The sequence below is a fragment of the Halichoeres trimaculatus genome, unplaced genomic scaffold, assembly GCF_033239565.1.
Source record: "Halichoeres trimaculatus isolate MK-OKI-2021-1 unplaced genomic scaffold, fHalTri1.1 fHalTri1_scaffold_8, whole genome shotgun sequence".
Lineage (NCBI taxonomy): Eukaryota > Metazoa > Chordata > Actinopteri > Labriformes > Labridae > Halichoeres > Halichoeres trimaculatus.
In genome coordinates, this window is record NW_027437186.1 from 34,368,563 (window position 1) to 34,393,405 (window position 24,843).

At 37.8% G+C, this 24,843-nt stretch overlaps 1 protein-coding gene across 22 annotated transcripts in view; it reads left to right on the forward strand.

The window, feature by feature from the left end:
- LOC141794634 (neurexin-1a) overlaps positions 1-24,843 on the forward strand; it is a 469,750-nt gene that overhangs the window by 437,056 nt on the left and 7,851 nt on the right. For 13 of the 22 annotated variants that reach the window (XM_074674993.1, XM_074675004.1, XM_074674998.1 and 10 more), the window contains one exon: positions 1,226-1,313. In XM_074674993.1, coding sequence (XP_074531094.1) covers positions 1,226-1,313 — 88 coding nt within the window. The remainder of the gene's footprint in view (positions 1-1,225; positions 1,314-24,843) is intronic. The other 9 variants (XM_074674995.1, XM_074675005.1, XM_074674999.1 and 6 more) reach the window with 1 other exon arrangement.

Sequence of the window (24,843 nt, forward strand, 5' to 3'; positions counted from 1 at the left end):
ATTAGTGCTGTCAGGCGATCAAAAAAAATATTCTAATTAATTACAGGATTTGTAATTAATTAATCTAATTAATCACATTTTAATCACATATCTGCTTAAGGTCCCCAAATTAAGAATTTGAATTTTAGGACGTTATAAAATTGTAGTGCATGACTAATCAAATGAAAACACAAAGAAGAGAAGATTTGTGAATCCACATTTTTTTCAATTGGCCTATATGAAAATATCTGTGTTTATGTACATAACTGTCACATGCATGGCTTTCCCCTGAGTATGAACCCTTTAAGTACCATAAATATTGTCAAGCATGCACTTGGGGATTTAAAAATATTAGCACAGAAAGGATAAGTAAAGGTGCAGAGGCTAAATATATATACCAGCAGGTTATTCTGCTTAGCGGCGCTCCATAACAGCAAATCTAACCCGGCCCTGAAGAGGCTGCCATGCTTAAATGAAATGACCTTTAACGCAGAGCTGATCAAATGGCCTGAAGCAAGACTATAAAAGAACATTGCGGTATAATGTTTTACAGTACATTTTTCCTCGTCTTTTGTTTGCCCTTTCCCATTCTGCGAGAGGGGGAAATGTAGAGTGTTTGGCAGGTGAGGAAGTGCATTTCAAACAGTCAGATTTAGTATGAGAGTAGCTGTGGCAGGATAATGAAGCAGCGCTGTACATGCAGCGGTTTGGGTTATTTTAGCTGCTGTGTCTGTAAAAGAGATACTGAATCACACAGAAAGAGAAAAAATATTGATTCAAACCTCTGCTGCTCTGCCCTTTGTTTTCCAATCTCTCTTTTAAGCTTTCATGGCTGCTTGTCCTCTAAATGTCAGAGGTGTTTTGTGATGGCTCTTAACAATCCCTTGAAGGGCTATGCAAAGACACACACTGCAGCACAAATTGAGCATGCGAGCTGACAATTGTGCTGTGAACTTTCGCCGCTGCTGCTCCCCAATAATCAGATCTCATTTCTGTAAGGAACGCACTGCCTGGAAAGCGGTGTAGCAGCCGCTACAGTGCCAGGCAGCGTGTGACCGTGTTGACAGATGAATCCAGAAGCCAAACAGTGGAGCTGTCTGGATTCACATCTCATCTGTGCCGCTCTCCTTAACCTCACCCCTCTGGAAACTCCACTGCTAGTCGTTCTGAGTGGGAGCCATCTTGCGCGTTGATTGACCCCGCCGTCCCCCCTCACAGCTCTCATGTGTGCTTCTCTCTTTTTCAGACAACCGACGACTTGTTGGTGGCGTCGGCCGAGTGTCCGAGCGACGATGAGGACATCGATCCCTGTGAGCCGAGCTCAGGTGGGTTAGGTTAGTCATCTTTTTCTTCTACTTCTCTCTGGGTGTGTCAGTGTGTCTCTGTGTGTCACAGTCCACCCCCACCATGACACTCGAGGCTCACACAAAGTTTAAATGAGCAGATTGGAGGTTTTGTTGGGGCTTCAACACTTCTCAGAGGAAAAGTTGCTCTGGCCTCCACCACACCGACAGTGTGATACAGCCAGCTGGAGGCTAGTCATTAGGATGGTTTTACTGAATCATATTTCACTGAACATAAATGTAGAATATAGGCTGGAAAGATAAGAAAATACAGGTAGTGAAACTTTAAATTATGAATTCATATTTTTTTAATGAAAGCAGTTTCGCGAGTTAACTTTTTAAACTTTTAAACAAGTTTAGAAGGTCAGCTTTGCTGTATGTTCTTGATTATAATGGCTTGTACATCACCATTACCTCAAATACACCGAAGAAATCTGCTCTTTTACTTATCTGGACCATCTCAAGCTGTAGCTAGAAACAGATTAGCTTAGCATAGGTTGAGACACTATAATGTATTAGCTAAAAAAAAGCTTTATCTGGAGCTACATTTGCCTGAGCGTTTAACCCTTGTCTCATATATCGAGGTTTCCTCATGCAATCACTAGAGCAGGGATCCCCAAAGTGTGGTGCGCAAGCTGCCACTAGGGGGTGCACAACACAAGTGTAATGGCAGCTGAGCACCATTATCAGCAATCAATACAAAAATACATAAATAATTGAATACATAATTCAAACACTTTTTGATGGGGGTAAACAGTTGAAATTAGTGCTGTCAGGCGATTGAAATATTAATCCAATTAATTACAGGATTTGTGATTAATTAATCAAATTAATCGCATTTAATCTCAGCCAATATTAAAATATCCACGTTCGTGTAAGTCTATAGATCGAATGCAAACCTTTAACTGTGTCTATAGAAGTAAATTATGTTTTTCAGCAGGGGGGAGGTGGGTCTGGCAGAGCTTGCCAATCAAACTCATGCTCGTAAACTACAGTGAGTGAGAGCGGTGTGCTCTTTGAATGAGTTCAGCATGGATATGAGGAAAAGATGCGGGACAACAGAGACATACAGTAGTGAGACGCTGCAAGTCAAAAAAGTTCAGACAGCTCACGCTCCAACTGAGGAAGTGTTGAGGTAGTTCAGAGAGAAAGAGCGGCGCCATCGTGAGAAAAGACGACGGAGGTAATGGAGAGGATCGATGGACAGAGCGCCTAAAATGAACGCGATCAAAAAAAAGTACAGTTTGTCAGTTTTTGGATCAAATACAGGAAGAGAGACATAAAACAAGAGTATCCACTCTTCTTAGGTAGTTTTGGTGTTTACATAGTCAAAGAGAACAAGATTATTTGGGTCTTGAAAGATCATTCCAGATGCTCTGGAAATGGCTGAAAGCCAATGAGTTAATCTTGCGTTCATTTTTATAACGCGTTTATTTGGGTTAAAATTAGTTTATCTAACTAACCTGTTAAAGTGACATCCTTAGTTTAAATTAGGGCTGCACGATTATTGCAATCGCAGTCACAATCGCAGTGTCAGCACATGCAATTCAGATTTTTCTCCATGATAACCAAGCAAGTCTGTAGACTCATCATGACACAACTTTTTTTATTAAATCGCAAGCTCAATTGCAATCGCAATATTGTCCACCTAATCGCAAATCGCACCTTTTCCCCAAATTGTGCAGCACTAGTTTAAATAATTAAATGTTGAATTTTTGTTACATAGTAATGATTGCTATTCATCCCTTGGTGACCATACTTCACTTTCAAATATTATTTTTGTTATTATTATATTGTAACTGACTGTTATTGTCCCCACCGTTTCTAATGTGAGAGATCATTAGGCCCGTTATGTAGCCTATTTTATTTAACTTGATACTCGATATGTGGCTATAAAAACTACGCTTTTATGTTTTTTTAGTTTTTGTTTCGGGCATTGTGGAAGCGTCAGCTAAGTCGGGAGGTAAAAGGGGATGAATGGCCTGAAAAGTTTGGTAAACCGCTGCACTAGAGGACACTTTCCTGATCCCAGATCAGATCTTACAGACAGAAGCCCATCGTTTACAGATCGCATTGATGAAAAGACTTCTGTCAGGTAATGCTTTTATAATCATTGTCAGGATATGGTTCCAGCTTTAAAGGCACCAAAATTCAACAAAAATAAGTTTGTAAAGTAAATAAGTATTGATAAAAAAAATGGATAAGCCATCAGAAAGAGGCAGACTTTGCAGCGATATCACTGAATGGAAAGCGAAGAAGACACTGGTTGAAGTCAGACAGCAGCCAGTCCACAAAAAGCTTCTGCACCTTATGGTGTCTGGATTTTTCAATAGGCCTTTGAGTTGACCGTGACCTGACACAGAATACAGCTTCAGAGACGCCACAAGAGGCCACACTAGCTGAAAGTGCAAGCAAAAACTGCCGACGTGTTATTCTTACTTTCTGGAAAAGAAAATAATAAGTACAATTTGTAAGTGCAGGGGTTCTTTTTGGGAAATTAAAGATGTTTGTGTTAAAACATATCATCATTAATAACATTTCATTGAAACCACAGATAATATTTAAAGGTGTGAGGAGTTTCTAAGTAATGTTGAAAAAGTCTCCCTTCTAGATATATGCTGATCGTAATCCACACTTTAAAATGAGATTATCAGCATTAATATTACAAGTTAAAGGTTATTTTAAAATGCTACTTCTTAGCTTTCCGATAAGGTTGAGCAGGAACAGACAGAGAGATCCGTGTTTTTCTCTGCTGAAAATGATTTGATTGGACACTGGAGCCTAACTGTCAGACAGAAAAAGGACAGAAGAGCAGAAGAAGGATAAACAGGAGAGAGATAGAGCACAAGCTAAAGGCTAAAATGGCTAATCTGTTTGTGCTAATGTTGATTCCAATTCGATATTGGATATTTATGATTTGTGCGATTTTGAGTTTGCTTTTTTAACACCAGACCATGTGAAAAAGTTAAATGATGATGATGTCTACAGACTATATCAAGAGCCATACTTTTCCATAAAATGCACATCTCTTGAGTCAGAGAGAAACATTTCACCCCCTGTTGGAGAAAAGTGGAATTTTTTTTCCCAATCCAGTTTATAAATCATGATATTTGGATTTTCGATTTTTTCTCCGACCCCTGGTATCCAGTAAAAAGTTGTCTTGAACAAAGGAAAATTGTTTAGATCCAATCTCCATTTAATTCCAAAACAAACACGCCTAGCTAAAAGTAATTTACGGCAGTGTGCATAAAACTCCAGGCCACACGATGGCGCGGCAGTCCAAACAAAACAGATCCTTCTCATAGCATCTTCAAACCTCCATCCACACACAGCAGGCACATCCGCAGGTGAGTGCGGCTCAAGGCACGCCAAACCCATAATGGGCAGTGCTTTCCAGATGTAAAACCTGTGCCATCCAATCAGAATGAGCCCCGTCTAAAAATATATGTGGTTTCCCAAATACCCAGAGTTTAAAACAGAAAAACAGTAAAGAGATCAAAATGAAAACTACAGATCGTGGTTGACTGTTGTGGCACTGAGCTCCAAAACAGTACCCATGTTCATAAATGCAGCAAAGTCTACCAAACATGATCTTTGTTAATATTTCAGTCTGTTTGAGCTGAAACTTTCAGCCACACCACTTCACCAGATCCAGACTTTTTATGGTTTAACTCTGATGTCATCACTCCTTACTTTTCGATGCAAAGTCAATCTGCAGGGAGTTACAACGCCGATCAGAAACAGTTTTCTGCTGCTGCAGTACAGTTCAGATCAATACCCTGTGAGCTGTAAGCTCAGCCAACAGACTTCATGAACATGACAGCTGAAGTGTTGCTCTCAGAATCTACACCCATAACATCAGCCTCTTACTGACGTCTGTAATGATTTGGAAAAAAGACCTCTGAGATTTCCAAACAACTGTGAAAACTACATGAACAAGAAACTCTCCAGGCTGCTCGAGGTGTTTTGTTTGTGTCAAAGCAGATGCTATTACCGTGTTTTAATTGTTCACCTATTCTGGTTTCATTAGCTCATGGCGTTTCTTAATGCGTTAACAGGGGAGTTCACAGAGAGACAGGCAGAAAAAAAACTGTTGTAATCATCAGTCTTACGTGACTTTAACACATGGAATGAGCAGGGTTAACCCTGAAAGGTGTGTGAGAGGTTTTTACACAAGTTAGATCATCCTCACGATGACAAGTGGAGTTAATTTGGTTGTTTCTCGTGTACTTTTTCACACAGTGTCTTCAGATAACATCCCTGGAAGCTTGATTGAGGTGTTTCTGCCGTACAAACATACATTAATCTACGTTTTTTATGTATTCAAGGGTTTTTAAATATTTGAAACACAAAGAAATTCTCCTCAAAGTGTCTGACAATGGCTCTATTTTTATCAGCCCACTTTGACAAATAGGGATAGTAAATCTGTTTGTTCCCTGCACTGCCGCTAGACTTTTAATCTCTTACCTTGCCGCACATGGAAGGCAATTAAGTCTAACCCTAGCACTCGCCTATGAATAGAAGGATTTTCAAATGCAGTCTGAAGTGATGAGAGACACAGAGAACAATTAAGTCCAGACCCAAGGCCCCCCACTCCATCTAAATGTGCTATCGATCAGTATGTGGTCATAAAACCTCCACTAAATTAATGCCTGCCCCTCAGCAAAGACTATCAACTTTCCAGTCTGTGTCTCTTCCTGTTCTTCCAGCTCCCGCTGCCAGGATTAGCTGCTGCTCCAGCCCCTCTATTTCTATAACTCTGCACATAACGCTGATATTCCCACTGGGCTGCATCACAATAGGTACTTCCAATGTACATCTGCTGCCTCCGTCAAATAGGGTACACAGGAGAGAGGTCTGATTCACACCAGCAGCTTGCATTATGATGTTTTTTGACAAGGGCATCTGCCAAAACATCAGTCGTGAACTGTGTGATGCTCGGGGACGCACACTCCCAGAGCAGAGTATCCCTCTCCTTCTGTGATCACTGAAGGGGATTTGACACCAGAGCTGCGGGCTCCCAGGGTGGCAGCTGTCTAACACCGTATCCTGATTAATATCTACATTCAGAACCGTTCACACGCTCTGCCAAGCACTCGCTGCATCTCAGACGGAGCTGCTGTGGATAAAGAACAGGATCCACTGCCGATGATATACTACTTTCTCATATTACTGTTCAGCCGGCTCCTTTTAATGACACCAACAGTACATCATTTTTCAAGCAACACCTCGACAGTCTGCTCCGTCTGGCGCTCTAAAGCAAAGGGCAGCAGCACATACTTGTGATATCTCTCTTTCCCCCCAACCTTGTGCTCAGGCTTTGCAGCATATGTATACAGTCGAAAAACGTTGGTGCATAAGTGATCCCTGGAGCAGACTATTATGTGAGCTATCTATTGCCCAAGGTCAGCTCTAGATCATCCGGTATCACTAAAGTCTGGTCCCACAGCAGTGCCTATCAGCTGCTGAGTGACATCAATCGGGTAAACTTACTTATTGCCACGCTTTATTTCTCTTACCTCCGGAAAGCATGGAAAGCCAGCAGAGCTTATCACCCGCCTGGACTCAGATTAGATCACACTGCAGCAAATTGAATCCCCCCTACATCCCAGTTCAGGAAACCACTGTGGAATACACAGGCCCATGATGCTGCAACACTGATCTGTTACAGGAGGCCGGGCCGGGAAGCCAGCACGTCCTCTGCTACAGGGCTCTGACAGACGAATATCACTGCGACCGTGATAACAGACACACATTAGCACTTAAACTAACAGGATCCAAAACAGCTCGGAAGGCCACAGCAGTCAATCTGACACCTCTTTCATGTTTTTACACATTATTTCAGTAATCAATGAAAACTCTGAGGATAAATAGATCTGTTGTGTTTGGAAGGGCAATGAAATAGCTTTAGAAAAATAAAAATAAAAGCTCTTTTTTTGTAACACTGAAAGGCATCAGTTGTCAATCAAAGAACCTTGGAAATTAAAATGCATCATACCCATCACTAACTCAGGAATAGCAGAGTTTCCACACGGAGCAGCACGATTGACACAAAAGTTTATCAATGAAATCGTGCACAGATTAGCTATCACATTTTTACCACTGCAGGTGAAATGGAGACAATTACTAATGCCTTTATAGCAACACATAGTCAGGTTGAGTGTTTCTCGACTGTTCTGTTGGAGGCAGGAAAAAATCATCAACTTTAAGATACAGGCAACTTTATCAAAAACCAAACACCAGGTCCAAGGAAACTAGCGATTCTGAAACACCTTCATGGGCAGCGAGGACTCATGCTTGTTTGGACTAGTTCAAGGGTCTTCAAAGTGCAGCTCCAGAGCCTCATGCAGCTCTTTGACTCCTTGAAATGAAGAATTTTTACTTTTCTTACAGAGGGTACTGATGATTAAAGACACTGACACTACATAAAACTTGCGTTAACATTTTGTTAACCCAAATACACATGACATCTGGCAATGTAGCTTTCAATTTTTTGAGTTGTTTTTTTGAACATTTTTGGAAATGACAACATTTGGAAAAAAAATCCAAATTTTTTCTAAGATTTTGCAATTTTCAAAATTTATTGAATTTCTGAAATTTTGGCAAATAAGTTAAATTGATTTTCTGAAATTTTTACAATTGTTGAAAATTTATTAATTTAACATTTCAAACTTTTTAATTTTTGGCTAATTTTTAAAATTGTATTTTCTTGGATTCACAAATTTTAACAACCTGTGGCTCTGGGGCCTCATGCAGCTTTTTGACTCCTTGAGATATATTTTTTTTATTATTCTTACAGTGGGTATTTTTTTATTTTGTATTTTTTTTGCAAATGTCAAAATTTAGAGAAAAAAAATCCAAATTTTTCAAGAATTTTGCAATTTGTTTGTAATTATTGCAAATGTCAAAATCTATTGAATTACTGAAAATTTTTGCAAATTAGATTAATTCAATTTTTGAAAGTTTTATTATTTTGGAAATTTTATTTAATCTTGAACATCTCATTTTTTTTCCCTTATTTTGCCCTTTTTTAAATTTCTTTTTTTTTTATTCGCAAATTTTAGAAATTTCATTAAGAAAGAAGTTTGCATCTTATTGGAATTTAACCAAGTTTACAACTTGGTTAAATTTATGATATTATAAATTTTTTAATTTTGTAAATATTAGCAAAGTTTTTAAAAATAAAAACCTAAGACATCAAGTGTACAATTTTATTAACACAAAAAAACTTCTTGTTTCAATAGTTGTTCACTAGCTTTTTTACTATGTTACGAATTTTATACCCTTTTTTTGCCTTTATGGTGAAGATAAAGTAGATTTTGTGGCTCCTGAATGACTTTAATCCAAGTGAGCTGAGGCAAAATGGCTCTTACGAAAGTAAAGGTTGCAGACCCCTGGTCTAGTTGAACAGGAGTGCTACTAAAGCTTAACTGAATAAAAGAGTAAACACTACTTCAGAAAGGTCAGGATGCCTGTGCTGACCACCACTGAAAATACCTAAACTGGCACATGAGCATTCAAGCCTCACAGCAGAGCAATGGTGGGAGGTGGTCTCCAAATTCCCCAGATCTCAGTCCAACTGGGCATCTGTGGGATTTGTTGTATACCAAGTCTGATCCATGGAGCCCCCACCTCAATACTTCCAGGACTTAAAGGATCTGCTGCTAACGTCTCAATGCCAGATACGACGGCACACCTCGAGAAGTCAAACAGAGTCCATATCCCATCAGGTTGAGTCTGTTACGGCTCTGAACTATTGAAAGAGGTGCCTGAATGATATCTGGTGGTCCTAATGTTATGGTTGGTTGGTGTAAATGGACAATGCATTGAGAAACAGATGTACATCAGCATCAATGTGTCATCAGACAAACAAAACTTGCTTAGCTGCTGTAAAGTCTGTTAAACTTTAAAATCACAACCAAAGTAACCTCTTTAGAAATGCACTGGATTGTTGGGGACGTATTTCTCTCTGGGCCCAATCTAAAAGCCAAAGCTTGGATTTAGTTCAATCAGGAGAAACTTGACACCAGAAAGAGTTATGAACAGTTTTTAAATGCAAAATTAAAGCTTGATTCCATCAAGTGTTTCGAGCAGGGGTAGGAAGGAACAAAAAATCTACATATCCTTATTATGAATGCAGGAAATGTTCCAGCAGTTAAAGAGTTAATGCACCCAACTCTGTGTTGTCTGCTGTAAACTTAGAGCCAAAGAGAGAACTGCCAAACCTTTAATGTAATTTGATCTCCCCTCTCAGCTCTGCAGATGTATCATGAATTTAACCCGGTGAAATGTAAAGTTTAAAAGCTACCTCGAGTAGCAATCTGGATGTTAGAGACACATATAAATCCTGGCATTCAGTTTAAAAGAGTCCGGCAGTAAAGAGAAACCTGTTCATTTAATGGCCAAGATGAAGTGTTAGCCAATCACCTGGAGAAAATATAGATGTGAGCTGGGTTGTGTGAAAATAGCCCGGCGAACAGCTCCTGGCGCTGATTTTCAAGGACCAACCTCGGGTTTTATGGTGAAAGTTAATGGAAGCGGTTGTTGCGGAGCTGCATGGGGTCAGATGGAACGGATGTCTCTTACCTACCTGCTTCATTTCATCGGCGCCATGCAGGCCGTTGATGGAGGGCAGCTGCTGCACGGTGACCCATATCCAAGGTTACATCCTGCAAACTGCCTTTGTTCCTCTTCATTTGGATTCTCTCCCCTGAGCGTTCGTGCTTCTGCAGCTTGTCCTCCACATTTGCTTAAATTAGACAATTTCTATCTCCGAATGTGACGGCCTTTTCAGGCTCTTTTGATTTGAATATCAGTTCCTCTCACAGTCATATTTTCAGTACGCTGAGCCTTGGCTGTAAGTTCAAGGAAAATGAATATTGTTGCAATAGCTTAAAATGTAATAAGAGAGTCATTTATCTGCACAGTATGGAGTGATGATGAGCAGCAGTTTAACTCATCTTTATACTTTATTTAACTGGCAGCTTTAGCTTGTAAACCAGCCATTTCCAACTGTTTCAAGTCCTTGTGTTTGTCCAGGCTGACAGATCTTAGTGTTTCAACTCAGAAAACATTGATAAGGATGCTAAAGTGATGATTTTAAAGCAAAAAATTCAACTTAGACCATTTTTATAACTCTCTTAACCTGTTTATCAGGCACAGAGTTGCCACAGAGGTACTATAGAAGTTTATTTTTTTATTTTTATTTTTTTTTACAACAGTTGTTTTATTAATTTATTACTAAAAATTATAATGATAAAAATATATTATTAATTATATATTTTTTATAAGTTATTAAAAACAATATTAAAAAACAATATTATTAATTATAATATTATGAGTTATTAAATCTTATATTTTAAAACATTCTGCTTTGAGAATATTTCAAGACACTGTGAGGACTCTAAATAATGTGTAAATTCCAGTGATCCCTTTAAATGAGTGTAATACTGTGTATGTTTACATGCAGTCTAAGAAATCAGATTAGTCTGCTTGAGATCAGACTATCAAAATGTATGTAAATAGCTTAGCCAGACCAAGAATGGACTAAGTGTTACATGATCGATTCACAGATAATGCAATCGCTATCGGACTACAGTTGGATCCAGCAAGCCTCAGCATTCAATGCAAGCCAATTTCACTTGGTAGATAAAGAAGGGGACCATGATAAGTAGGGATGCTGTGCTCCAATACAACAAATATTCACCATGTGATCTCAACAACACACAAAGTATGTTGGAAACGTAAAGGGCTACAGCTGCTTCCATCTTGGCTATCATCGTTAGGATGTTGCTTCCTCTTCGAGTTAACCTAAACTAGTTAAAGCTTATCAAAAATGACAATGACACCACCTATCTATATATTCTCGGTCAGAAGTCCGGTTCTCTTTTCTGCATCTATGAGGAGACAAAACTAGATCCCAAACTGCTTTGACCTTAGTTGGTATGTAAACATACTGATTGTTTTCTTTTTTCAGATTGCATACTGCATTTCCCATGAGCACTATCACCTACTATGGTACAGATGTAGCTCTTGCTAAAGTATGCATTTGGTAATTCAATGTATTGTTCTGTAGCAATGTCAAATTATTAGCTGTAATGTGTTTAGCTCACAAAATGTGATTAGACTATGGGTTTAACATTAGCTGTCATGATGTAAGCTCCAGAGGCCCAATATTGGAAGCAGGAACGGCGTTATGGGTGGGCCCAAAGACCCAAGGCCCACCCTAAACTTAAAAAAAAAAAATATTTATTTGTTACAAAAAATCAGTTTAAAAAGAGCATTGTAAAATGTGATACTTTATGTCCATTTTGTTAGTGTTTGGTACTCAGTCTGTGTAAAATGAGCCATGTTTTTTAGCATGTTGGGGGAAAAAAAAAAAAGAGTTACAAAACAGTCAGCTTTATGTGGGCAGGATCGGGTATTATTTTGGTAAAAACTGTTGATTTTTATTTATTTTCTTTAACCGTGGTTAAAGTCCTCTCAAAGGAACACCGTAGCGGATAGAGCGCAACCCTTTGGTCAGTACGATATGGAGAGCAATTGCAGGTAGATCTGTCTGATGCACAAAAGTGCTATAAAAATGCAATTAAAGGTGATAAAAGCAACAAAATCTGCTTTACAGTTACAGTAGTATATTGTAAGTTATTGGTTTTTAAAACAATTAAATTAATGATCTACCAACTTTTGCAACCTAAGGCCCAGCCAAAATTTGTCTGGCCCACCCAAAACTGAAATCCTGGCTCCGTCCCTGGTTGGAAGATTAACTCTCCAGTTCCCAGCAATTAACTTTCAATAGGGATGCACCGATCTGATCCTGGTGTCTGGTATAGCGCTGATCCAGCCTCTCAAAGCTGGATCAGGTAACAGTGGGAAAGTGTCGGTCCAAACTTGACACTAAGGCTAAACTATGATTTGGTCTACAAGGTGTAAAATTTTACAATGAAACAGTCATTTCTGTAAATTCTGAAGAATTTTTCTTTTTATCAAACTGCTGTTACAAATTTAAACACTTATAGTTTAAATAAATATTAACTTCAGTAATTCCATATGTACTGATGGATATCACTCAATACCCAAAGCCCAGGTATCGGTATCAGAACCTGATTCACACATTGGCATGAACATAAAATCCTGTTCATAGACATTTAACTCTTTCACCTAGCAAAGCTCTGGATGTGGAATTTTTGAATCTAAAAAAAAAACTTTGATAGAAATGAGTTTTTGCTTATCCTGCTCCAAATTTAGCCACAAGGACAAAACATGATGTCAAAAAAAATAAAAAATAAAAAACTTTCTGTGTGATTCTCGCTGCCAGAATTAACCAGCAGAGCTCTGAGCAGAAACACCTCAGGGTGACTGATGAATATCAATGAGTTTAGCTTTTTTCATGGACACTTGCACAAAATCCCACTTAAATGATTTGACCCGTTTTATTCCTGTTGGTCTCATTTTACTGCATAGGTCATATAAGATTAAGACTTTATAATAATCGGTAAAAAACTTCTCCCGGTGCCTTTGACATGAATTCTGACTCTTTTAATGACGAGGAAACTACCCTACAATCAGCGTTTACATCCAGACATCACTTCCATCCCACCTGTACTCACTCAGTGTATCGCCTATAGGCAGGTTAAGGTTAATCATACAGCTCCCTTTTCTCTCTCTTCCCTCTCATCTTTTCTGTCCTCCAGCATCCTGCAGTGACATTAACAGCTGCTAATGCGTTTGGCATTTCTTTTAATAGATTTAATTTATGGGTTGGGGAAACAATGCATTGAGTAAACCAATAAATCAAAGAGCAAATGAATCCTCTCTTTAACCCGACAGCAGCGACTGGAATGCATCGGGCCGGGGGGGAGAAAAATTAGAGTAAATTATTGTTTTAAGAGAAGCTGTGAGATTAATGAAAGAGTTAGAGCTCTGCGCTGGCTTAAGAGGTCACTGCCCATGTTTAATAGGTTATTCAATCATACCAAGCTGGGGCTCAGTGTGTGTGGCGTGCCTCTCTTTGTGGAATGTTGTAGCATGTGCCTTTAACATATATTCCTTCTATGACATCTCACACACAGCGCTTTAAGGACCATCTTATGGAATATTGCCATTTTTGTTTTTCTGCATCCTTTCAGAGAGGATTATGCCGTCCGAGTCTCTCCTCGACATTCTATTTTAAATGGAGAGTGTTCTGAGAGAAAACAGGATTTCACACTCACTGTCAGTCTTTCTCTTTACTGATCCCACCGTATTTATATTTTCAATTATTTTTATTTTTCTACCCCACATCTTCAGGGTGTGATGACATTGATGCTAACACAATGTGTCTGTTGAGAAGTCTAAGTAGGGCATGAAAGACTTTGCTCTCCAAAGAAAAGAAAAGAAGCCCAGCCAAAGGTCAGTTATGGTGATGGTGGAAGTTAGAAAAGACTTTGAAAACATTACAAAACAAATCACAGCTGACCAATCAGAGAGAGGCTTTTTACTGACACATAAAAAAGAAGCATTTTCACTCACTGACTTTTAAAGACATTCAACCAGTTTTCTGATTTTTTTTTTTTTTCTGGATGAAAAATGTTTAGAGATGTTTCAACATGTTGATCAGGCTGGAAATCAACATCAATGGTTTAAACTGTATCAAGTCTTGACCCTTAAGACTCAAATCACAGGTGAGCTCTCACCTGTTAAACAACAATGATGGGCAGGGACACAGCTTAAGGATGCAGGTGACATACAGCAAACACACTGCCAGTCTAAAACAGTGTAAAAACAACTAACACCACAGGTAGAAATGGATGATATAACATTTATTTGTGAAATAATTTTCTTAAAGTAACAAGGATCTTCCCAAAAGACCAATTGAATAAATAGATAAAAATAATAAATAAATAAATAAATAAATAAATAAATAAATATTTATTAATAATAATAATAATAATAATAATAATAATAATAATAATAATAATAATAATAATAATAATAATAATAATAATAATAAATATTTAATAATAATAATAATAATAATAATAATAATAATAATAATAATAATAATAATGGTTTTTAGAATATATTTGAAAATAGAGACAGATCTGACAGATGCTAAATATGAGGACTTTTTACAAGTTATCACAGCGTTTTGGAGCCTGTACGAGCTTACAGCACAAGTAGCTAACCTGATCTGAGAGGGTACGCAGGCTTACATGGGAAAAAAGACCAATGGTCCCATTTCCACCAAGCTTCGGTTTAGTTCTTCTTAGTTTAGTTTGTCTTAGTACGTCACACATTTTGTGGCGTTTCCACTGACCAATCTCGGGACAGATCCCCAAATAACTAAGATGAAACATCCCACGTTTTAGGACACTTCTGTTGGGGTGCCAAACTAAACCAATCCAATCCCAGAAGGTGGAGCTACAACACTCCTTGATCGGTCAAAATCGCCAGAATCGCCACTTCTAGTGCGACAGTGGCTGCTGTATTTCTCCTGGCAGCACAGAGTCTTTTCTGAAACAAAGCTTGATTGTTCTTTGTAGCAAAGAGCCACATGCCTTTAGGAATGGGTACCCTTTTGCATTTGAAATGATACGGTACCTGACAACTCAAAGGTTGTCGGTACTCAAAGGTACCAACAAAATTACCAATTTTTGGTACTTTTGTGGTACAAAACATCAATTTGTTTAAAAAAAAAAAAAAATATATATATATATATATATATATATATATATATATATATATATATATATATATATATATATATATATATATTTATATATATATATATATATATATATATATATATATATTATTTTTTTAATTTAACACATTTATTCTTCAATATGTAATCTTGTAACGCTGTGTTTATGTCCAGTTTGGAAAATCACTCATTTTACGTGAATTGGTTCCTGGTACTTTGACAGAATTTGGTCAGTACCTATAAAAGTACCTAATTCGTTACTCATCCCTGCATGTCAATCACAAAGACGACGAATTGTTGGATGATCCTTGTTTACTGTGTTTTTTCTTTTTTTGTTGTATTTATTAGCAATGTACACTGGGTTGTGCTGCTTTGGCAAGCTATCACAAGGGGACGTGGTTGGCTGTGGAAATGCAAACAAGATCAAGCTTCCAACCGGTACTAAACTGTACCAATCTAAACCAGACTGCTTGGTGGAAACGGGGCTAATGATACAAAGGGTCTAATCATCTAGGGCTCAAAAACAGTCGTCAATTGAATCTCAAAATCAATACCAAGTCCACATAAAATGTCTTTCTTTTTTCGTTGTTGTCAACCCCAGAATTTCTCTTATGATCCCCAAAGGTTGTGAATTATTGAACCAGAGTTCAAGAAAAGCAGGAAACAGAAAAACAGAACATCTGAAGTCTGGCCAAGACCAAGCCAGTTGGTGATTTCATGATGAAGAAGTTTAATAAACCTCTGATGGGTGTATGAGCACTTCTCTTATGTTGCTCTAATGATGCTAATTTATCTCTGGTAAAGATGAACAACAGCTCTCACAGAAATCGCTGCTCAGTTTTTAAGTCTTTATGTGCCATATTTCTTTCAGGGTGTTTTATTTTACCTTGATCTTAACAGATTAAAAATATATGTTCTTAAGGGTGTCCTTGAGCCGCAGCAGCACAGCCATCAAGGTTTCCAACAAGCTGAGCTGTAATACCAGAGGTGATTTAAAAATGTTTGAAAAATTAGAAACACATCTGGCAAAGTATTTCCATTGAGATGTGTTTGTATGGTTAAATGAAGTTTAACCCTTCACTCAGGCAGGATCCTTAAGTTTCAGCTCTTTTTATAGTTTCTTCAAAGCAGGCAGCGAAACTTAGATCTGACCTTTAGAGCAGGCTGGAGGAAAAGGTCTTTGGACCAGAGTTTATTAGTTCCTGTTCTTCTGGAAGGTGTAAAGGACACGGACCTAAAGCAGACCTTTAAATACATTAAGATAAAATCTTTGGTTTATGAGCGGACAGAGAAGAGCGACCAACGGGAAGCAGTGATGAGTGAGGGCAGTACAACGAGTTCAACAACTACGACAGCCAAAGCTTTTCGGGGATTTCATAAGCAGCGATATTGGACATCTAACAGAAAATTGTGCCTTCACACTTCCAAGACTCATCTCACAGAACAGTTTGTGTCAGAGCGCTGCAATACAAAGTGTGAGCCTGTGGTTTAGATCTGATTATCCACTTCAGCAGGCGACTCCTCACCCACACAATAGAAAGTTTCAGATTCGCTAAAGGCACAGCGTATACATCATAAATACAGACCCAGAGAACATGTAACAGAGTTTTCAGGAATCTAATCAGGAGAGGAAGTCCAGACTCTCAGCGTCCAGTCCAGCCAGGTTTAGCTTCCTCTTCATCTCTTTAAGTGGAACTCCCCCAGGCGATGGCTTAAACTGCACCGTACCTTTGACTGAGCTCATTCAAACACCTTTTAATAATTCTCACTCCGACCTCATTTCATGCTCACTCAGCTCTCTGTTCATCAGCCACCATCAGTGTGAGCTGAGCCACTTCAGGCTCACACATGCGTGCTGTCATCAGGCACACTGCCAGCGTGTCACAAGTACAGGGTGGCTTGCATCACTTCTCGAGGACACTCAGATAATTAAAGAGGGAAGAGGGATTTAATAAGTGTTTTGGCTCTGCTGGAGTTGATACAGTGACCTGTCTGCACACTGATCCCCGAGTCTGTGACGGGTGTGACAGCTCATGATTATGGCTGGATATGTGAAGGGAGAAGATGGTATAACACTAATCTGGCTGAATAACAGCAATGTGTCAATGAGCATGCCAGCTAAGCCTGGGTCGCTCTCAAGACTTCCCACTACCACACCTCCTTAAGCTCTCACAGATGCACCATGCTCATATTTATCAGCTGATGCAGGTTACGGGCACAGAAGATCTCTGTAGATGTAAATGTACTGACCTTTTGCATTGCGAGTGTAGGTCAGTCCCTACAGCGGACAACAGGCATCGACTCCCATGCATTTTAGTAGACAGCTACATTCAAGGTGTGTTTTCAAACCATAAAAGTAGCAGACAGTAGCACAGCAGAGTTAGACCAGTTTATCAGATGAGATGAGTTATCTTGAGGGAGAAAACCAGGAAAAAGTCCACTACTGCTGCACTGATGCAACTTCTATAGTAGGTATAGACCGATTATTGGTGCCCATATTTAGCATTTTGAGGTTTATCATCATTGGTCAGAAATTACCTTTCAGACTGTGTTAATTTGACACCAATACAGCCACGCCTCTCTGTCTCTAGCATCGTCCCAACCATAGTACCATCTGAATGATGACACACAAAGCCTTTTTTAAAAAAAAAAATAAAATTAACTTTGCTTACTGTAGAAAACTTTAGGGGGCTATTTATGTTTTTAAATTATCATTTAATTTTATAAAACAGCTGTTGGGCCTAATATATTGAATAAACATATGCTTCATGATTTTTCAACAAAGTTAAGTGTTGGAGCTTGTATAGTGCCAAGTTTTGACACCAATATTTATATATCAATATTTTAATATCGGCTCCAAATATCGGTTATCGGCTTCCTTGACTACTGATAATCGGTATCAGTATCGTCCTGATACCTGGGCTTTGGCTTTGATTACAGATTGTTTTGGTGAAGTCAGACTTTTCTGGGTTTGATTTTATATTTTATGTTAATATAAATGTTTAAATGTGTGGAGGGTAAATCTCAAGCCCTTACATGAACTGTAATTAAACTTTAAACCTCAGCATTGGATAAGTGAAGGATTAAACTTACACAATAAGTGAGAAATACATCTAAACTGCTGAGTTACCTGTTGTTGAAACCTTATCAAGGGTTTTTGTCTTATTTTCAGTAGAAAATGTATTTGTATACTTAATATGAGCCACATTCATCTGACCGTTCCAGAAAAATGTCTCGTTTTAAGTGATTTCAAGACAAAATGAGGTCTGAATTGCTTGAGACAAGTTTAAAAAACTAACAATGGATTAGATTAGATTAGATTAGATTAGATTAGATTAGATTAGATTAGATTAGATTAGATTAGATTAGATTAGATTAGATTAGATTAGATCAACTTTATTGTCCTTTGCAGGAAAGTTGTCTTAGACAGCAGTACTACTGGCCTAGGACGCAGTATTTTAAATGACAAAACTAGACACATACAACTGTCACATAAGCAAGAGGTCGGCAGCAAGCATGGCCAGAAGTTATTGCACAAGGATGTTAAAGTGCAGTGCTCGACACGATACGCAGTGAAGCTAAGTAGAAACAAGTTAAAAACCGAGTTTTGACAATAAGAACAAAACACGGGTAAAAGTCAGATAATAACAGCTAAGAACAAGTAGAAGCAGATAATAAGTAAAATATGTAGAAACAAGTAAAAAAAAAATAGATAAGAAGTAGAAAATAAAACCATGGATAAAAGCAGAATAATCATAACAGGTCAGTGACTGGTGGCAATAAATAGGCTGACAGAAATTATATATACAAGCATTATATATCAATTCAAGGAAATAATTAATTCGATTTTTTATTAAGCAGAGAGATGGATGTTGGGAGAAACGAGAGCTTGTATCAAATAGTTTTGTGTTTGCTTGCTCTATATCGTCTCCCTGAAGACAGAAGTTCATATTCCCAAGAAAGACACAATAAGGATGGGATCATGGGAAGGATCATCCAGAATCTTCCGTGCCTGGTTAAGGACCACACTATCAATGGAACAAGAGGAAAGTTACTCAAATTAAGACATTATTTCGGTTTCAAGCAAATTTTCTAGCATTATTTTTTCTTGTTCCATTTGCAGATTTTTTACTTGCTTAAAACAAGACATCTTTTTGGCCTGATAAGTTGAATGTGGCTCAGATCAAGTCTAATAAGATAATTTGTACTTAAAAAAAAAAAAAAACACTTGATAAGATTCCAGTTTTTGCAGTGTATCACAAATCCATCAACCTACCAGTGTTGAGGATCAAAGAAGAGCATAGAAATAAGTTGAATTGAACCGCCCAATGGGTTACCTCTTTGTCATAGATACTGGATCCTACTTTTTAAGTCAATATCAGACCAAAAGCTCATACCAGGATTTGATCAGAAGAAGATTAATTCACTCATTAGATAAGCTCCCACTCCACTTGTGATCCCAAATACTTTTTTACATATTTAACTTTGTCATCAGTGACTGTTTAATCATTTTGCAGTAATGGAAATCTCTGTTTGTTTACATTTGTGAATGTTCACATCCTAAAGCTAATGATAACTCATGCCATTAGGTAAACACAACAACAACTGCTAGATAATGGTAAACCGTTAGCATACAGTGATAATAAAGGCTGCTGTTTTTTCTGTTTTATGGCGGTGATTATCTCCTGCCCTCTTTCCAAGTCGTTTAGTGTAGCATAGAAGATTATATTAACTTTGTTGTTACACTTCACTGCACAACAGCAGATAACAGGTGTTGAATCTACAGTTTACTGAGGGTAAGGGTTTTTTATTTTACATTAACATCCAATAAGCAGCGTCGCCTTTCAGTGTCCATGTGGGGGCAGGCATTGTGACCTCACCTGCAAAATTAAAAGATAGATAGATAGATAGATAGATAGATAGATAGATAGATAGATAGATAGATAGATAGATAGATAGATAGATAGATAGATAGATAGATACGGCTCTTATCAAGTGTTTTGTCTTATCTTCCTTAAAAATGTTTTTGTTTTTTGTTCTTTTTACAGCAAAAAAACTGATATCTTATCAAGTTTGTCTTCTTTTCAATTGAAAACATATTTTTAGACTCAATATGAGCCACATTCACCTGACCAGTCCAGTAAAGTATCTTTTTTCCAGTTATCTAAAGACAAAAATGAGGTCCGTATTGCTTGTGACAAGTAAACATAGATCCTCCAATGGAACAAAAAAAAAAACGTTTCTTGTATTTAGACAGAATTCTAGCCATTTTTTCTTGTTCAATTGGCAGATTTTTTTTAAACTATAAGTATTCAGACTTCATTTTTCTCTTTTAACAACTTAAATCAAGACATTTTTTCTGGACTGATAAGTTGAGGCTCAAATTAAGAGAAGAAAGACAATTTTTACCTAAAACAAGACAAAAACACTTGATAAGATCTAATTTCTTTGCAGAGTAGACTTCCTTTGAGCAACATTCACCTGACCAGTCAAGAAAAAAGTCTTTTTTAAATCTATTTAAAGAAATGAGGTCTGAATTGCTTATAAAAAGTAAAAGAAAAAAATCTACCAATGGAACAAGAGAAAAGTTGCATCAAGATATTATTCTTGTTATAAGCATATTTTCGAGCACATTTTTCATGCTTCATTGGTAGATTCTTTTATTTACTTGTTAAAAGTAATTTAGACCTAAGTTTAATCTTTTAATTAATTGAAAAATACATTATCCTACACTGAGAAGTTGTACCTGGCTCAGATTAAATATAAAAAGTCAATTTATATATATATATATATATATATTTTGTTTTGCAGGCTTTTAAAAACCAGGGTTGCTTAACAGCTCCCTGTAGTGAAAAAGTAGCTTCACATGCAGCCCTCCAACCCATTACAGACACCAGTTAACAAAAGGTCAAATCCAGTCCACCCATTCAATAAATCCTAAGTAGTCCTCGTTGCCCCATTACCTCTCAACAAGCCTCACATGCACCTGGAGTAACCCCTGAGCTCCTCTCTCCATGTTTTCCTTCATCTGCGCCCCTCCGTCAAACCAGCTCGCCCCTCTCCCAAATTACCAAACAAATGAAGCAGCCCGCCAGAGACAAATGAGGAAAAATAGTCTTTGAAGAGGACCATTTATTCAAATCCCACCTGACAGTGAGGAATCTCTGATCTCCGTCCTCTCATCCAGAGCATGTGGCGAAAAAGAAGTCAGGCAAGAAGAAGGGGAATCACATCAGGCATTTCACAGCCTTTTAAATGACAAGTTCCATCACAGCGACGCTCATATCTCCGCGAGGCGAGCTCATGTATCCAGGTAGAACGAGGAGAATAGAGGCTATCAAATCAGCTCCGCAGGAAGCAGGACATTGAAGCCAAACCAATCTCAACGCTCGTGTCATTGTGCTCTTCTGTATGGCAAATGCAATTCCTCCTCAGGCTGTTTAACGTTCCTCACCTGTTCTTATGGATCAGGGTCATATGTAATATCCTCCGCTCCTCTGCATCTCTTCAGGAAGAATCTGTGAAGACTTGGTGAAAACAAATGATTTGTGACTAAATGGCTCACACATTAACTCTCGTCCTTGTGAATAAAACAGCAAGGACTCTATGATGCTCCGTATGTGATACTGTCATTTAACTCTGGCTCCAGGATGAGACGCTGAGGAGAAAGTTATTCTGGCAGCTTTTGCACAACTGCAATCCTTCAAAAGTTAACCCCCCTGAGTTTACCTCTATCACTTCACAAGTGCACCCCCGCCAGGCTGCCATGAAGCTAGGCGCCACTTTAAGGTCATTTTCCCCATGTCTAATTTTACCCTTGGGTACGCTCGAGTAGAGCGCATAAGAGCAGCCATCATTTTAAACACTTGTTTCAGGCACTATTTCTCTCTCAGTTTATGTGCCTTCATTCTGAGGTGATGGAGTGCTAATGAACAGACAGGCAGATGCATTTTCGCTGATGTCTTATGAGGCGTTCTCGAAGGCCTCGTGTCTGCAGCATTACTTTGTCTGAGCCCAACTTGAGGGCATAGCAGGGCAGCGTGCACAGCCTGACTCATGGGCAAAGGTCTGCAACCTGCTGCAGTGGCTCCTTGTAGCTTGAAAAATATATATTATTAAGTAAAAAAAATATATACATTTTTCTTACAGAGGGTATTGAAGACATTGACACTAAATACAACCATGTGCTAACATTTTGTTGAAACAAATATTAATCACATCTGTCAATAAAGCCTGCCACTGCTCCACTTCACCTCCTACAACATCAACAGCCCACCAAATTTCCATGCACCTGTGGCTAACCTCAAGTTTTACAGCCCTGGGAAGATAACTACATCTACCAAAAGACTAATCTGGAAGAAAATACAGATTTTTATTCTGTGAGGATGATTTCATTTCACTCAAAATGAGCTGGATTAGTATATGTGCTTGATATGTGGCAAGACATAAGCAAACAGCAATAAACAATGAGTTGAGCAATATATTAAATATATATTTTCAGACTCAGGTATTGTTTCAAAAATTTGAAATTTTCTGCAAATTTTAACCAATTCTTTTAAATAATGCCTTTAAAAAGAAAAAAAAGAAGAAAAAAAACATTTTTTAAAGTTTTGAAAATGTATTAAATTTCTATTTTTTTAAGTCATACAGATTTAAAATGTCTAAGTTAAAATTTCTTAATTAAAATTTCTAAAATATGGCCAAATTTTCAAAGGTAAAAAAAATCATTAAAAAAAAATTGAAAGTTAAAAAAAAATGTGGAAATCTATTTATTTATTTTTTCAAGGTCACATTCATATTATTTTATTTTATTTTATTTTTAAAAATTCTGTTTTTTTTTAATTAATACCAATTTATTAAATTTCTAAATTTAAATTTCTAAAATTACCAAGACAAAAAAAAAGTAAGTTCAAAAAAAGAAACAGATTTTTTTTAATCTTTGACATTCACATTCATATTTTTGTAATTTTTTTTTCAAATTTCTATTTCTTAATTGATAAAAAGTTTTTAAAAAATATGTTTGAAATTTCACATTCCTTTTTTTTGTAATTTCTGCAAATGTATTCAATTTTAATTTTTAATAAATAAAAATGTATTTAATTTTTAAATCAACATGTTTTAGTTTGCCATAATAATAAAAAAAATTGTAACTTCAAAAAAATATTTTGGAAATTTCTTATTCATATTTTTTGTAAAAAAAAAAAATTAAATGTATCAAAAATATAAAACCTAAACTTTATTTGTGCAATTTCTTAAAATTAATAAGACACTATTTTTTAGATAACTATTCACTAGATTCTAACTATGCTTAGAATTTTTTTAACACTTCATAGCCTTTATTGTTATAATAAAGTAGATTTCGTGACTCCAGAATGATTTTAGTTTAGGTGAGCTGAGAAAAACGGCTCCTATGAAAGTAAAGGTTGCAGACTCCTGCTCATGGGGAACGAGCCAGCCACATCATCAGGTGTATCTGTTAGTCCAAGGGACTCTGAGTGATCCACTCGAGCCATCAGGTGGTCGTTTAATAGACACTTCTGAGACCGAATGCGAGCTAATGAGCCGTAATGAATGCTAATCTTTTTGGACCAAACGCTGCTGCATCAGCACGGCGCTAAATGCAGTGTAAGTAGTGGTCACTCAGCTTTATTTGCAAAGACATTCAAGTGGAGATTTTGTCTTAAAAATCGTCAATTCCTTCCTTTGACTTGAAGACGTGCTGTCAGAAGACCACGTGATCTGTTAGTGAACTCAGCCTGTGGAGAGCCAATCAACAGATCCAAGCAGGAGGAAATAACAAAGCCCAGAGCTGGAGGTGTTAAATCACAGAAGAAATAACAAAACGCCACAGTCCTGTTATCACATGACTCACTCCTGATACCACAGACTGAGGCCGCCTGCCCGGTGAACTCTGTCACCTCGCTTTTGGAGCCAAGCAAGCTCTCACACACCCAGACTTCTCCCCTCCATCAACCTGCTACGGTATCTACACGTTCACCTTCCTGACCCCAGACAAAGGAAAGACAGAAAATATGAAAGGAAGTCAGCGTTAACGCCAGCACAATGTCTCGACGGAGAAGAACCGTGTCAACCAGTGGCTTTTGCCCACAAGGCGAGAGCATTCTTCACACCTGTCTGCAAGGATAAGTGGGCTTGTCACAAGCAGAGCTAATCTGTTGCAACGCTCAGTCACACTCAATCCCCCAGTGGTGCTCCCCGCTCGTCCTTGAATGTCTGCTGGCGTTGGAAGCATACTTCAGCCACTGATCAGTCTCACCGTGGTGGGAAACATGTCAATGAACAGCAGCAGCATCTCATCTCCTGGCAGACAGCTTACAGAACTTTTGCCCTTTTACAGTTCGCACTTTTTCGACACCTTTCCAGTCTGGCATGAAGAGGATTTACCAAAAATAGACACGTGTTCTTTCTGCATGGGTCAGTCACTAATATTACATCATAGGAGCTGTCAATCATGAAGAATGCAACCCGAAAAAGTTGTTTATCTCCGCAGCTATCGAGAAGAAATGAGGAAACAGTGATGAGAGCTATCAGAGATGTAAGAGGAGCTGGATTATGAGTTGGACAGCGCTCAGGATATGAAGTGGTTTCACTGTTTTGCAATCACTTCCCTACTCACTGATGGAAACGATTCACAAAAGTGAAGGAAGTTATTGAAAAGTAAGATTGTGTTTCTACAAACAAGGTGACTAAATGAGAAATTTGTGGAAATATACGTAGAGAACAGACAGAAGAGGAGGGATGTTTCTGTTCTTTTCTTGTACTGCTGTTTCCTGTTTTTTGAAGACAGCATTTATTTCAATTTATCTCGAGGAAGAA